General features: G+C 37.8%; 1 protein-coding gene across 3 annotated transcripts in view; it reads right to left on the bottom strand.

Moving 5' to 3' along the window:
* The window catches only part of COL5A2 (collagen type V alpha 2 chain), a 205,929-nt gene that overhangs the window by 31,427 nt on the left and 159,590 nt on the right, over positions 1-14,912 (bottom strand). For all 3 annotated transcript variants that reach the window (XM_068948332.1, XM_009666275.2, XM_009666274.2), the window contains 10 exons: positions 13,336-13,413; positions 11,195-11,239; positions 9,936-9,989; positions 9,107-9,160; positions 7,490-7,543; positions 5,034-5,087; positions 4,245-4,298; positions 2,584-2,628; positions 1,324-1,377; positions 858-902 (listed from right to left, as the gene is read on the bottom strand). In XM_068948332.1, the coding sequence (XP_068804433.1) occupies positions 858-902; positions 1,324-1,377; positions 2,584-2,628; positions 4,245-4,298; positions 5,034-5,087; positions 7,490-7,543; positions 9,107-9,160; positions 9,936-9,989; positions 11,195-11,239; positions 13,336-13,413 (537 nt within the window). The remainder of the gene's footprint in view (positions 1-857; positions 903-1,323; positions 1,378-2,583; positions 2,629-4,244; positions 4,299-5,033; positions 5,088-7,489; positions 7,544-9,106; positions 9,161-9,935; positions 9,990-11,194; positions 11,240-13,335; positions 13,414-14,912) is intronic.

The raw sequence follows: 14,912 nt of genomic DNA, 5'->3' as shown, positions 1-14,912 counted from the left end.
ATGTTTTTAAGGTGGAAGCTTGTCTCACACAAATGGCATGAAAGCATTATAAGCTTTAATTTGGCAAAAGCAACATATACTTAGCTGCACATATGACTTCCTAACACATCTGCTCATGTGACTTGTTTCAAACACATCTTGCAAATGCATACTGGGATTGGACTGTAGGATTGAACACATCACCCTTTGCTACACTAACATCCATAGTTTAATCTGCCACGATCACCTTCAGTTCTCCTGCAGCTGCATGAGATCTTTTACAGTCATGCATGCATACCTGGCTTCCTCAGTTAGGCAGTTAGTAATTTGAAAGACATTTATGCAGAGGCTGCTGGTTCATTAGCTCACTGTGTGACTGTCCGTAATTAAAATACTATCTTTTGCACATTTTGTAATTGATCGTTTCCAGGTAGCAAGTTCTGATACTGGTGAGCCGCATTTCTTTCTGCCAAGAATGGGTATAATTTCATTTGTCAACTTTGTATGTGAAGGAAGATAATATGGAAGTATACATTGTTTTCTATTATAATGTGTATCTTTAAGATACTTAACTCCCTACAACATGGATCCCACCGCATAAAAGCGGCAAAGCATCATCTCTCCAGGGAGGATATTCTAGCCTACTTCCCTGCAAATTAAAACCTTTAAATGAAGCAAACTACAGAGAGTATCATTTCTCAGAGGACAGCATTAAACTTACAATGAGTAATTCAATGCCAGAACCAGAAATCATTCACGTATTCTAGGCACACTTACTGTTACTGCCAACCGGCTACAGTTGTTTATGCTTCTTTTGACAATGTCTAAAGGCAAGTGGCAAATATAAGGTGAAAAAAATAGGTAAATAAGAAACTTACCATTGGCCCTGGCTTCCCAGGCATACCGTGCTGGCCACGTCCACCCTAGATTTGAAAATGGACAAGACTGAATGTTTACAAGAACATTTACTCATTTATTTATTTCTTGTTAGCATTTGTGATGACAGTCACACAGAATAAAGCTTTCAAAGAAGTGCTGGCCTGAAGACCCCTCGGGACGCCGGCACAGAACAAAATGTTGTGAGGATACCTGGCTTCATGTGCAGCTCTGGTATAAGAAATTACCATGCTGCTAGCATCTTCCTTTTATTTCTATTTTTTTAAATTTACAGTAAAGATTTCATCCCACGAAACTCTGTTAAGGCCTTAACTTTCTTAAGCTATAGCAGAACACACACAGAAGTGCCTACCAGTCATGTGAATAAACATTTTCAGGCTCAAGACTTTATATTTAAAGTAAAGCAAGGGAAAAAATACAAGGAGACAGAAGCAAGGCCCTACGTACAGGGGCACCTTGTGGTCCAATTCGACCTCTTTCTCCTGGCATTCCTCTAGGTCCCTTGAAGAGAAAACAGAAAAGTGTGTTACTCAGGAGCTCATCATTGCAAAGTAATGAAAAGCGGAAAAATATAGTTCACTTGATTTCCCTCTCACAGTGGATGGCCCCCCACCTTATTTTTCTTTTTACTTTTTCTTTTTCTTCAAAAATCCTTGACTATTCCTTTGCTTCGAATAGGTTTTATACTGCACTTCTGCTCAGTAATTCTGTTCTCTCTATTGGCTTTTAATCAGAGTTTGATTAGGTTCACTGAGACTATAAACATGGTAAGGATAGCGGATGTGAATAACGGTTACCGAACCAAGCTAATTCTTTTTTTCCCCGCAGGTATATTTTAACTTGTTCGACAGCAGGAATTACAGCAGCAATCAAGTCCTTGCAACCTCACAGGCTTGCCTAGTTGAAATTAAATAGACTGTAATTTCTCTTTTCCTCTTCCAATAGTATCTCCAGCTGTAAACACAGTAGAATAAGTTCTGTATCTACTCACCAGTGTCAACAACTCATTCTCATTTACTGTGGCTCATTCACAACTACGTTGCAATTCAGGGATGTTATATTCTGCATGACACAAGACTGTCTTGCAGAGATGTCATTTGATCTCACACAAGCACTGCACTTACATCATCACTGGTGAAAGTGGATTTCTGGAATGTTATAATGCTCACTAACAGTTGTTCAAAACCATACCTGAATGAAAAACACTCTGTGAAAAGTCTTCTCTGTCTCGTTCTCATGTCATGCATGCCTATCCTCAGCATAATCTCCAAAACCCTCTGTCCATGGTTTTCTATCTAATGTGTTTCTGACCTAAACTATTTCAGTTCCACCTCAAAGCAAACTAATCTGATTTTTGTCACTCCATATGAGGCATCAGGATGTTAAAAAAGAGCATTTGATCACCCTAAATTTCCATTAGTGGGTAACCAATCACAAAACCTACATTCAAATATCTGTTAAGCTTTCTCATTTATTACAGTTTTATATTGTGGCTGTGAATTGCAAGGAATAACAGCTTATACTGGACAGTTTACTGCTAGTGTAATAGAAAACAAAACTTCATCTGCACTAGGAAAAAGTTTTAACTTCAAGACATCAAGTGTGGGTCTCAAAAACACGAAATTCCTACAGGTATTAAATGAGCAATAAGTGTGCGCAATATTACAGCCACTTCCGTAAGTAAAATCCAATGCATGTGACACTCACTAGAGGACCAGTTGCACCCATGGCACCTGTTGGGCCAGATTCTCCCTAGAAACACAAAAGAAACCAAACAGTTATAGGAAAAAGGTTAGAGGAAAACAGAGTTACATTTTTCATCCCCTTTCTCTCAGTGTATATTAGAGAGACAGATTTGCATAGCAACATACATGCATCACACGCTCAAGTGTATCATCCCACCTGCTAATGGGAAGGGCCACATTTATACGATCTCAGTGAAGCAGAATTAACTCTTTTTGAGGAGATATCAGGCATCATTCACAAATCTCTACATGTCATTGGGAGATACCTCCTTTATCTTCCCCCGTACTTTCACGTCCGATTCATCAATTAACCACAACGATGCTATTTTAGTACTGAGTATTGTCAGCATGTTTATCTGACAGAATCTGATCAGCTTCTCATTGACTAGGTGCGAGGAAAGCAAGAAAACAAGGGAGAACCAGCAGGATTTATTTACAGGCAAGAAATGGTCATACTCTCCTTCTGCCTGCTCAAGCTGACAGCGCATGCTGCCTACTATAGTGCTTCTACCTACTCTGATGCTGCTGTTGTTGCTGCCACCACTGAAATTGGTGGGAAACCTTAGCAAAGAAATTTTATCTTAGAAAAACTGTCCTTGACTACTGATTTAACAATCTGAAAAACATTTAACATTCAAATTTAGATTTTGGAGGATTCACTTAACTTACCACATTTTTAATCCCAAGGAAGAGTACTGTTTCAGCTATGATTACTGCCCTCAGCCGGCCAAAAAAGCTTCAGCAACAGCACTGAACAACGTGGAAAAGACCGGACAAGTTGTCCTATGCTCTTTCAAAAAAAGTTTTAATCTAATTTGAAAGTATTGACTCCAGCTGGCTACTCAGTGTTTAAAGAGCTTTGAGCTAAAGTAATAAGGATGTAGCAGTGCCAATAAGGGACAAAAGTTCTAAGAGAATAAAACTGTTAGGAGAGAAATAGTCTGATAAAATTATATCTTCTCTCCCTACCAAGACTGTTTCTTTCAAACTGATCTTGCTTAAACTTACTATAGTAACCTGAAAGAGGAAAGTCAGGTTTCAGCTGAGCATTGCTTTATGTTACTATATAAAGAAAACGTCAGGAAGGCCTTTTGGTTTTCTCTCTGTATTGAGATTTCAGTTTGGCTGCCCTAAGTTACAACCCGGATCTGTGGATTTCCAAGAGAGTACATAAAGCAGCAACACAATGGTCTCCATGTTGGTCAAATGGAACCAGTAAGACCTGCAAAGTTCCCAAATGGCACATTACAAGATGGGTAGGGGCTCTATCTTAACACAATTTACTGCCTTGGGAAGGTGACACAGGCAGAGACCCTAGTCAACTCACGTAGTGATATATTATAGGCCTAAAACTGAGTGCCAGCTGTAACCGTGATTTGCACTGCTGAACTCAAATGCTCTCTTCCTGTACAAGAGGATTTCATTTTAGAGCAGCTGATCTGGTTTGAACACACAGTAAAAATGGAGACGTTCATGTAGCCTCTTCAGGAAAATGTAACATTCGTGCAAGCAGCATTAACAGCAGAGAGATACAGAGCTTTGTTCTAAAGATATGCTATCTTTCATTATTCCGCACTGCAGAAAGCATGCTTCAGCGTTCAGTTCTTTGGGCCACGAAAATACCTTGGCTCCAGCTGCTCCAATTTCACCTTTTGGACCGTCAAGCCCTTTCAATCCCTGTAAGAGTTATAAAAATGTGGAGAGATGATATTTATACATGTGTATGCATAAATACACATTTATACCCACAGAGAATTTCTACTGCTAAAGTAACTTGGTATTAAAGTGTTAAGAATGGGTTTGAGGTGGCAAGAACAAGAAAGAAAAAAAAAATCCAAAATCCAGATGGAAAACAGTTTTTAAATGTTTCCTAAATGGAAAACATTTGTACAAGGTACATTTCCTTGGATTTGTTTTTTTGTTGGAAAAAAAAAAAACCTAAAAGCAACAAGAAGGAGGCTCTGAGCCATAGGAAACTTATTTATTCCTCCCTGAAGTAAAGTTCTGGCCAGAAAACTTGGTAATTTGTAATCACTCTGTCTTGCAAACATATCTAGCTCTAGAGTTCCCCACCCTAATGCCAGACTTGCCAACAAAGTGAGAGAACTGTCAGGTCTGTCCCTCCTGAGGTCTGGCAGTGCTCGTGCAAGCTCCTTCCAGATTCCCAGAACACTTGAAACTAGAGTGAAGAAAGCACTAAAGAATACAACACAGAGGTCAGCTGCACTTAAAGAGAACTAGCCTAGATTTTCTGCTAGGACCTCTTCCTCTCTAATGCCAGCAATTCTGCTGTAACTGGCAGGGCTAACCGTATAGTAAAATTTACTACAAATATCAAAGAGGTTGAGTACCTTCATATGAAAACTGTCTGGTAATATTATCTGTAAGGAGAGGAAAAACCTTATTTCTTACCCTGTGACCCTTGAGACCTGGAAGACCTGGAGCACCAGGAAAGCCGCGAGGCCCCTATGCAGGAATAAAAATAAATAAATAAATAAAAAGAACAAACCGCACTGATTTCTGCAGTGATACACTTAGTGATAATGCTGCTACCAAGGAAGAGGGTAGTGGCATTACTGCTAATATTCCTAACACTCCTCGTTGGTCACATAATATAGCAAGGCATGGCATTTAGGAGCGGTCGCAGAAGTTATAACACCCTATGAAGTCAAACAATCTCAGCATTAAATAAGTTTTTGCTGATATTGAAAGTTTTATGGCTTACACAGGTGTACGGTCAACCCCCAAATTTCAACAGAAGCAATGAAATAAGAATCAATGGTAGATCCAGTTTTGAAGCTTAAATGAAGAAACCCCAATTAAGCAGCAATCAAAATCCAGAGCTACCATTCAACGTAAAACAGAAACTGAGATCAATCTGTGAACTGTTACATCAGAAAACATCAGTCAAGTGGTGTGATAAATAATACAGAGCATTAAACACCTTTAGCAGTTACGCCAAAACTGCCTTACATTTAGACTTCTACCAATTTTAGCAGATTTCTTTTTCAGGAAAAGCTAAATAATGAAAGGGAGCTAGACGCCCTGTGTTATAATATCAGTTACATTCATTTATAATGGCAATCACATCAGCGCCCTCCTACTCTTTGGCAACAGTTCAGCAAACTATTAAAACATACTATTTCTTCCTCTTTAGCACAAGGAATGGTTCACGTTAAGATCAGGTGGGCATTTCCACCTCAACAATTATCCACTACTGTAGGGACCTACAACTCATCCCTCACTCACGTGGCAGTCCCCGGGCTTGCCTTGAATCAAGACACTGCGCCTCTGACAAGGCATTAGTATAATCAGTGCGCTTATCTACAATGCTACACAATTTCAGCAAAATCTTAAAGGGAATGAGATTTACAATAGTTATTTCATTCATTAGAAAGCCTTTGGTTTTCATGGGAACACAAATTCCTATTTTTTACCAGTTGGTCATGCCATGTCTTAGAAAGCACCTGCTTTCTGAAAACATAACTCTCAGAAAGCACCTTTAAACTGGATTTCTCACAGGCAAAGGGAGAAATATTTTCTGAAGCTAATGGCTAAAGATTCCTCATTTGTTTTTGTCCCCAGTCCATCAGGGCGCTTCCTACTATATCATGCCCACCACAGTTTCCTAGGCTGAGAGCATATGTAAATACACTCTCTCACTGTTTAAACTTTTTCAACTTTTTCCAGGATTTTATCACAGGTTTTAAATGGGGGGATGGGGATGATGTGCGACAGCATACACCGCTCTAAAAACATACAAAGTGGAGACAACTTTATTAAGCAAAGCAGCCTGATCAGAACTGAACAATACTCCACAGACTACAGCCTCAAGCAGCTTACAAAACATTGCCTTGGATCCATAAAACTGAGGAGAAAAGCTTAGGAAACAACATTGCTGCATTAAAAGTTCTTTTCTCTCTCTAGGCAGTAGTATCTTCAATTGCTAACAAGATCACCACAGAACGGTATGGCTTGAAAGAAGAAACGATGACATGCATCAGGTGGTTTCCGCTCTGGGATATACCTATCCCCTTTTCAGCCACACTACAGCTCTCTTCCAGTTGCAGAAATCTGACAGGTGAAGGTAAAACTGCTGACATTGGCTAAAATAATATATGCTGATAAAATGACATATCACAGATATCTGTTCCTTTTATTTCTAGAGTGAACCATAAGGGATGGCCTCTGTCCATTGCACACTGGAAATACATGAAAATGAATTTTATATACTTCTATGATACAATCCCTGCTTCCTCTGTCCCCAGACTATTTCAAAAGTAAACAATACCACCCTAATCTGACACCACTTTACACTCTGAGCACTTATTGCAAATGGTTGTAAATAACTCCGTGAAATACTGGTGCTTCATGAATCTTTATCTTTCATGTAAGTGTACCCATCTGTAGGATTCTTTTAACTACACATCAGCAAAGGAAAATGTTATTAACCAACCAGTATGATAACTTTGTATCCATTTCTACTAAATAAGCTTACCGGTGTAGTTATTTTATATTAAATACTTTTAGATTTCAGTAGGCATTATCCAATCTGATGACCATATACAAGATGATGTCTAAGTGGATGACACACAGAAATCCAACTTGTATATACGGTCATCTGTTTAATATATATTTCATCTTTGAAATAGTTGGAATGTGCACCTGTGAAATGACTCTCAGGATTAACTCAAGGACTTCTGAATCACCCGTTTGGTGCTTAGCTCTCACACTGCTTTAGATCATCAGAGTAAGCTGACACAAGTACTTCAGAAACTGCGCGGCAGAGCTTTGCAATCATTATTAAACCAGATACTGATGACATAGTTATGACTATTTTCCTAAAACCTAAATAATCATGCTCTTACTGGAGATCCTGGAAATCCAGGCTCACCGGCTTGTCCTGGTCTACCAGGTTCACCCTAAGGAAAGAAAAAAAAGGAACATATGAAAATAGCAAATAAGAAAATTAAGTTCTCTTATCATTTCCACGCAAACAAATGAGGACATTCAAACATCTTCATTCAGCACATCAGTTTTATAAATATTCTCCTTGCTGGAATGCTTCCAATAATATAAATTAACTGCACACAGGACTAGCAATGTGTATTAGATTGCAATGGTTCCATTAACTTTAACTTTTCTTTTTAATAAAGAATTGTGGAAACTCTGAGTCTAAAGTGCATCTCAACATCACAAAATGGTGATGCAGTGTAGTTTTGCTGTGAATTAACAATGACGTAACCTTCTGTCATTGTTACACTGACTGTCAAGTTATTTTAATTTTCCATAGGAACATTTCAATTTTCCATCTAAAACTGGGCTATAGCTTGTTACTTCTCCTTTTGTTCAGATGTTTTAAAATGTGCATAATTTAATTCTAAAACTGCGAATATTTTCTGTGTGATGTGATAGCAAAGAAAATGCAGTATGAACTGACTAAGTATATTTTAAAGATTATTCAAAGTCCTCCATAGTCACAACCAAGCATTCTTTTACATGCATGAATTAGTTCAAATACATCCAGAACTCTGGACTGGCAGACTATGAAAGGCTTCAGAAAAATAGTTTCTGGATAGAGAAAAGGTAAAACTCTTCACAGATGCAATTAAGGAAACTCTTTCAAGTATTAGAAATGCAGCAAGTTGTTTGAGTAATATCTAGATTTGGTTTCACTGCATTGAGCATTAAACATTTCCTAAGATACCTATGACTGTAACTCCTTGTACAGTTTACAGGCAAAGCAACCATTGCATAAGTTATGGTAAATTTCATGCTAAAATATCTGACACCTTCAGCTTTTAAGTCATTTCTCAATTACAAATTACAATTCAGATGGATTTTGCATGCTTTGCAAACAAAGAATATATGTATATTATAAAAACCTTAAGCTAAGTGACTTCATAACTTCTGCTGTGCAGTATGTGAATGATTATATGTATAATATATACATGTGATATGTAACCATGTATAGGTACATACACATGGGTATAGTCTTAAATTCAGTAATAAGTATAATCAATTACTAAGAATTCAAAAATTTTTAAGTAGCAAAACCTTATTGTCCAGATACAGGTGTACATTACCATTACAATTCCTTTTCTCATCATGCAGTCGCAAAGCTGTTGTTACAGGAGATGCCTCCCATTGCCCTATCATAGCTGTTGTATATTATGATGTCTAGTTTCAAGAAAGACATCTCTATTGAAGGGCTGTCTGAAGCAAGAATAATAAAGAGACGGTGCTTTAACCTTAAGTATCATGGTGACATGCAAGGAAAATAAAGGAGGGTTCTGAAAGAGAACACATCTTTTGCTAAGGGTTATAGTTATGATACCGGACTTAATTAGAAGTATGGTTACAAAGAAAAGGAAACAGATAAAAATTGTTAGAACACGCACATCTGCTGGTTAGTCACTGTCTCAGAGAAGCCAATATTTGTTTTATTAAAAAATAAAACAAAATGCGAAGAATAACAAACTTACATCTTCACCAGGTTTGCCTGGAGGTCCCTCTGGACCACGAGAACCAACTGGACCCTAAGAAATAAACACGTTTGTTAGATAATAGTGATGGCTGAATTCTCATGTACTTCATTTGATAATCTTGTTTTATAAGAACAGATGTAGAAAAAGGATGATTTTACGCCTAAGCACATCTTCCTATTTAATTTTGTAGCGCTCTTTCTAACCGTCCTGCCCTAAGAAACATGCATTAGGTTATATAAAAATATAGGAGGGATTCTTTAGAAGAAAAAAAAAATCAGTTGTTTGCAGGGGAAAAAAAAAAAAAATCAGTTGCTGTGGTTCTAAAGTCATAGCAAGGACTGTGAAGAGGCATTTTCAACGCCATTTCAGTAAAGTCCGGGGAGAGAGGGCTACCATCTCTCTCATCAGGCTATAGCTAACGGTGCTTGATAGCACTTTAGGCTCAAGAGAACCCGGTCTAAGCTCTTGTTTTTACCTTCTGTCACTTCCAAAAAATAAATGTTCTTATCTTGCTTTGTCTGAGTTACCCGAGCAGGTAACTGAGTAACCCCATAGGGTTACTAGTAACCCCATAGGGTTACTAGTGCTCAGTTCTGCAGTGGGAAAGTAACAATGATTGTTTAGTACTATAAACATTATCATTCACATTCAAAACGATTAAAATTCACTGACCCAGGACAACATGGTTTGGACACTCTTGACTAAAGTATTAGGTACTTAACAGCTTTTGTTGAAACAACATGAAAAAAATCTCTTTTAAAGTAAGGAGGTATAATAAATTGTGTGCAATTTTTTTGTTGAAAGGTTTGTATTTATTTGGTCTTACCATAGGTCCTGGATCCCCAGGTTCACCGGGTGGGCCTGTGGGGCCAGCACCACCCTAAAATTAACAAAAGATGAATACAGTTACAACTTCCAAAAAGTAAAAATATAAAGATATAAATTAAAATCCACAATCAAGAAAATCACAGTCCATGGGACAGACTGGATTCTGACTCAGCACCAGCTCACATTGCAAAATGAGTGAAAGATGGATAACAAAAATCCCTCAAACTTTAGAGAAGTCCCGAGCCATAGGCAAATCCTACTGGAAACTAACTTCATGCCAATACTGAAATCAGAACTGAGCAGTCAGCATTTTCATTGGTGTTTCCTCATTAAAAATGTGTGTTGGGTTAAAGCCTTTTTACAGTTCTAATGAACTATTCTCTTTGAGTTAACACGACTATCTTCAGAAACATGCCAGAAGCGTCAGAAGCATGATTGCAATTTTAAGACATTGTAATTTCTAGCTTGCAGCAAATAACTCCAAAGAACAATACTCTGCCACAAAACAAACACTGAAAGAGACAAGGAAGCCAGGAAACAACAGCACAGATCACTGCTGAAGTATTACACAGTCAAGAGTGATAAAATCTCCCCTATTTTATTTTGACCAGACTCAATTTTAAGAGCAGGAAATGAATTCTGACTTCATTGACCATGGCATATTTGCATTAGATCAGCAGAAAGCCCCCCTGTGTATCTCTTGCATTAGATCAGCAGAAAACCCCCCTGTGTATCTACAGCCCAACCATGTAACTTTTAAAGACAGCAGAACAGAAGCAATAATGTCATCCTCTTTCAATAGATAGAGTGCTCAGTGTTATTAATTTTGGAACATTTGGATTATCTAGCTTAATTCCTTGTGAAAAGTACCAGTAGGTTACTCTTTCAATAAAAACACATGTATTTGGGGCAATTTGAACAAAGATGTCCAATGTATATATAAAACATAACATCTAAATAATAACATCTCACGACAACAAGTTTATAACAAAAAGGTCCAACATGCCATAGGTTTAACTCCATAAAAGCAAATGGGCTATAATAAAACCCTTTTCAAATGGAATTGCTGTATATGGAGTACATCTAGAGCAGGGCCCCTGAAAGCAACACATTTAGATTCACCTCTAGATGAGGACGGATTCAGCCATGCTTGAGGACGGACCTGTCTCCCGGTTAAGTTCTAGCTACATACAGTTACTAGGGCTTTGCCTTCTTTTTTGGCCATTTATCTCAAGTCCCATGAGACAAAGCACTTACTTGTTTTCCTTGGAGACCTTGAGGACCTCTTGGACCCACTGGACCCTATCAAAAACATAACTTGTTACACCCTGAAAAATATACTTACCCAAATAACATTCATTCTTCAGAGTCAGCTAAATGGCCTGATAGTGACCTCCAAGGTAATACTTCTGTGGTCAAGGCCTCTGAAAGGTTTTTACTCAGGAGATAGATGTTAGGAAGTTCAAAGAAAGTACATAGCATTGAAATCTTCAAACTCAAAAAAACCCAGAGGGGCATAATTCATTATCAGCTGAAAATACTGGCTTGCTTTCTTTCTAGAAGGTCACCGTCTCCGGTATCAGTAATAACAACCTGGATGCCTGCATAACTTCACTGCAAAAACGTAAGAATCAGTTGTGAAGAACAGACTCACCTTGAATTGAATCTCATTACTTAGATTAATATAATAATGGAATCTATGACAAAATAAATTCATCCTGCTGTTCTCAGCCATGAGCAGGAATACGTACAGATGAAAGGAAGTATTTTCATGAACCATATAAAACACTGCAACAGTTTCAAAATGGTTGCGTTTTGCTACGGACAACTCAAATCTTCTCTTAAAACGTTTCAAGGGATTTTTAGGAAAAATCTCATGCTTAATTGTAACTTGCTCACTGAAAATGATTTGCTCGCTTTGAGGAATACAAAGAAAAATATGGCAGACAACTTGCATTTTGACAGAGACTCATGATTTCTCTCTTCAACACAGAATCCATTAATTTTTTTTCCAATTTTTACACTGCATTTAATTTACTCCAATCCTTTTTGCAAAGCCAAAATAAAAGGGTTAGCAATCGGCCAGTTAAAATTCTAATCAACAGTAAAAACAAAACAAAATCCAGTGGTTCAGCTGAGTGATGGTCAGATACTGAGTCTACAAGAAAGGAAAAAAGGATATCTCAGAACATGATGAATCAATCCAAAAATCTACTAATGTCAGTGAGTGAGCTCCAACTGACCTCAGCAGACTTTGTGTAAGGCCATAGAGAGACCTAGATTTCGAAAAAATGAAGACCTTTAAAGACATATTAATATTACAATGAATCATATTTGGGAATGCCAAAAGACGAAAGGGGAGTACAAGAGGTGTGAAGTCTGAGACATTGAGTGAAAGGAATAAGCAGAATGATGGAGGGCAACAAAATAAGCAGGACAGACTTGTTACCATTAGATGTTGTTATCAGAGTAAATTAGTAGACAAAAGACATTCATAAAAAAGAAAAGCTCTTTAAAGAAATCAATCCAAAAGTTAATCCTAAAGGAGAACATCAGATTATCTTCAAACCTTCTGCATTGAAACTGAGTTCAAAGGTTACCGGTAGAGACTTAGAAGGATACCGTTCAGACAGGCAAACTCGCAGACAACGTAATCACTGAAGGCTTGTTTCCTTAAGGAAGCACGCTAAAAATAACAACACATAGGCTAGCAATACCTACAAGCTATTACAATATGATAAACACACGGAGTGAAAAAAGATAGTAATCAAAAATAATCCCAAGACTTCTAGCAGATACAGCTTAGGGTGGTGAAACAGGTTTTATAGATCGCAAAAAATGTCAACATTACCACTAAGTCCCCAGTGCGCTAGAAGTAAAGGGCATATCTAAACTGCGAGAGATGCTAATGATAAAACTGAAGCCACTGGAGAAATAGAACGTATCTTTCAAATAATACCAATTACAAAGCTCAGCTTTCAGTTCACGGTTGGTTTCAGAAACAATCTTTTAAATTGCTTCTAAAAATAATCTTTGATGTCACAACATGAAAAAGAAGCCTTCAGAGTTACATAATGGTTTATTCTGCAGTGCTTACTCTGCAGTGACTCAAGAAATAAGAAAAACAGAAGTTGCTTTTTTTCCTTCACCTTACTGGTAATAGCTGCTGTATTACAGGAGAGAAGTAGGACAGTAGGAGGGCTGGGGAGGGGGGGAAAAAGCTTTTATTTTAGCAGAAGAACATTGTTTTCATTGTTTTCAAACACTGTATAAAACTGCACTAAAACATTCTGTATATTCACGTTCAATAACTATACGAAGGATCCATTTCCCTTTTGTTTTTTGCACATCATTCCACTTCACACCTAATTTACAATATAAAGGCAATCTGGTCTTACCACTGCACCAGGCATCAGTCCCATCTGACTACCAAGTCCAGATTTCTCATCCAGTCCTGCCATCTGAGCTGCAAATGGCTGAAAAAAAAAAATGTGTGTGAATTTAGCTGGCAATCATGTTGATGATTCACAAGGCAAAAACGTATGCAATGGATTCTTCATTACTTATATTGGTTTTGAAGTACTAAGAACTAAATTCTTGAAGTAAATAAAATAAAAGTGTTCTTTCCTATAAATTTAAGTTGGATTAAGGCTTCAAAGAGGAGTTCAACGCATCATCCTGTCTGCTTACTATTCTGACTCTACTCCCCTTTACCACTGAACAAACAGGAAGAGAACCAAAAGAGGAAAGCCTCTCAAACTAATTAGACTTCTTTCACTGCCTTTAAATTTAAATCAGTCCTTAACTTCAAGTGCAATATTTTTTCATGTCTTCTAAGACTTTGTTTAGCTTCCACTTCCTGTGCTTCAAGTTCAGAAATATCTGAAAATAAATGGAAACGTAGCTGATTTTATCACTGTAAATTAGAATTTTGAGCATGTTACCCTTAGTCAGCAAAGCTGAAAGGCCACTACTGATTATGCCAATCCACACAGACAAATGAGGTAGAGCAATGAATTGTCAGTGCCCCTCTCTTCTGCCTTTGAGCTTCTTGATACAGTTGAAGTCAACAGTTTTATTTTGCTTTGTTCAGGGCCAGATCCTCACACATGGCAGCTCAGAGCTTAAAATGGCTGAGAAGGACTAAAAGCACAAATGTGTATTAAGCTCTTCTACAATTTAGGGCTTGCTTTGCTTCGGATTGGTCCCCAAACACACTTTCAAGAAGGCTAGAGACTTCAGAGACAAGAAAACAAATCAAAAATTGCTTAAAGCTCTGACTACACCTTTTCTTCCAAATTTCCTAGGGAAAGCTATGAAGGATGGGGGTCTAGCACCCCTCCTGGTTCTTCTGCGACTCTAAAGGATTCCTCTGCGCTGAAGAGATTCTCTTGAGCTATATCTGCTGGATTTAGGACTGCTTGGACAGGTGTTTAAGTCCAGAAACACTGCCCAAAATTGCAGGCCATTGGCCTGACTTCCGTATTCCAGCTTATTGTCAATATAACTCCCTTGTTGCAGGAACAACTGAGTTAAAAATCAAGACAGATACCTTCAAAACAGTAACAAATGCGTAACTGAATATACTTGAAAAACTCACACCTTTTAATTGCTTTCACTGGTCATTAAAATTCATCTGCAATTTTCCTTTTCTGTGTTCCTTATTGACTCTTCTACTTTATCTTTACTATTGCCCTGATCCCTTGGATCTAAGTCAAGTGGAATTAATAAAACCCGACTGAGGGTTTTAGATTTGGACACCTTGGCTTTTCTACATACTAAAAATACACTGTGAAAGGTGTGTCTTTTCAGAGTTTTCTCAAGTTCACCTTGTCCAAGTCATTAATCATCTCTGTTGGCACTATCTGCACTGCTGCTACCTGCATTCCATAATGACTGCAGGACAAGAACTGCAGGCACAACATTGCAATCCAAATGCCTATTGCCTAGGCCATGGCAGAAGTTACATACTATG

Source organism: Struthio camelus, chromosome 6 (assembly GCF_040807025.1).
Source record: "Struthio camelus isolate bStrCam1 chromosome 6, bStrCam1.hap1, whole genome shotgun sequence".
NCBI lineage: Eukaryota > Metazoa > Chordata > Aves > Struthioniformes > Struthionidae > Struthio > Struthio camelus.
The sequence above is the reverse complement of the archived record's forward strand: the minus strand, read 5'-3'. Positions and strand labels throughout refer to the sequence as shown.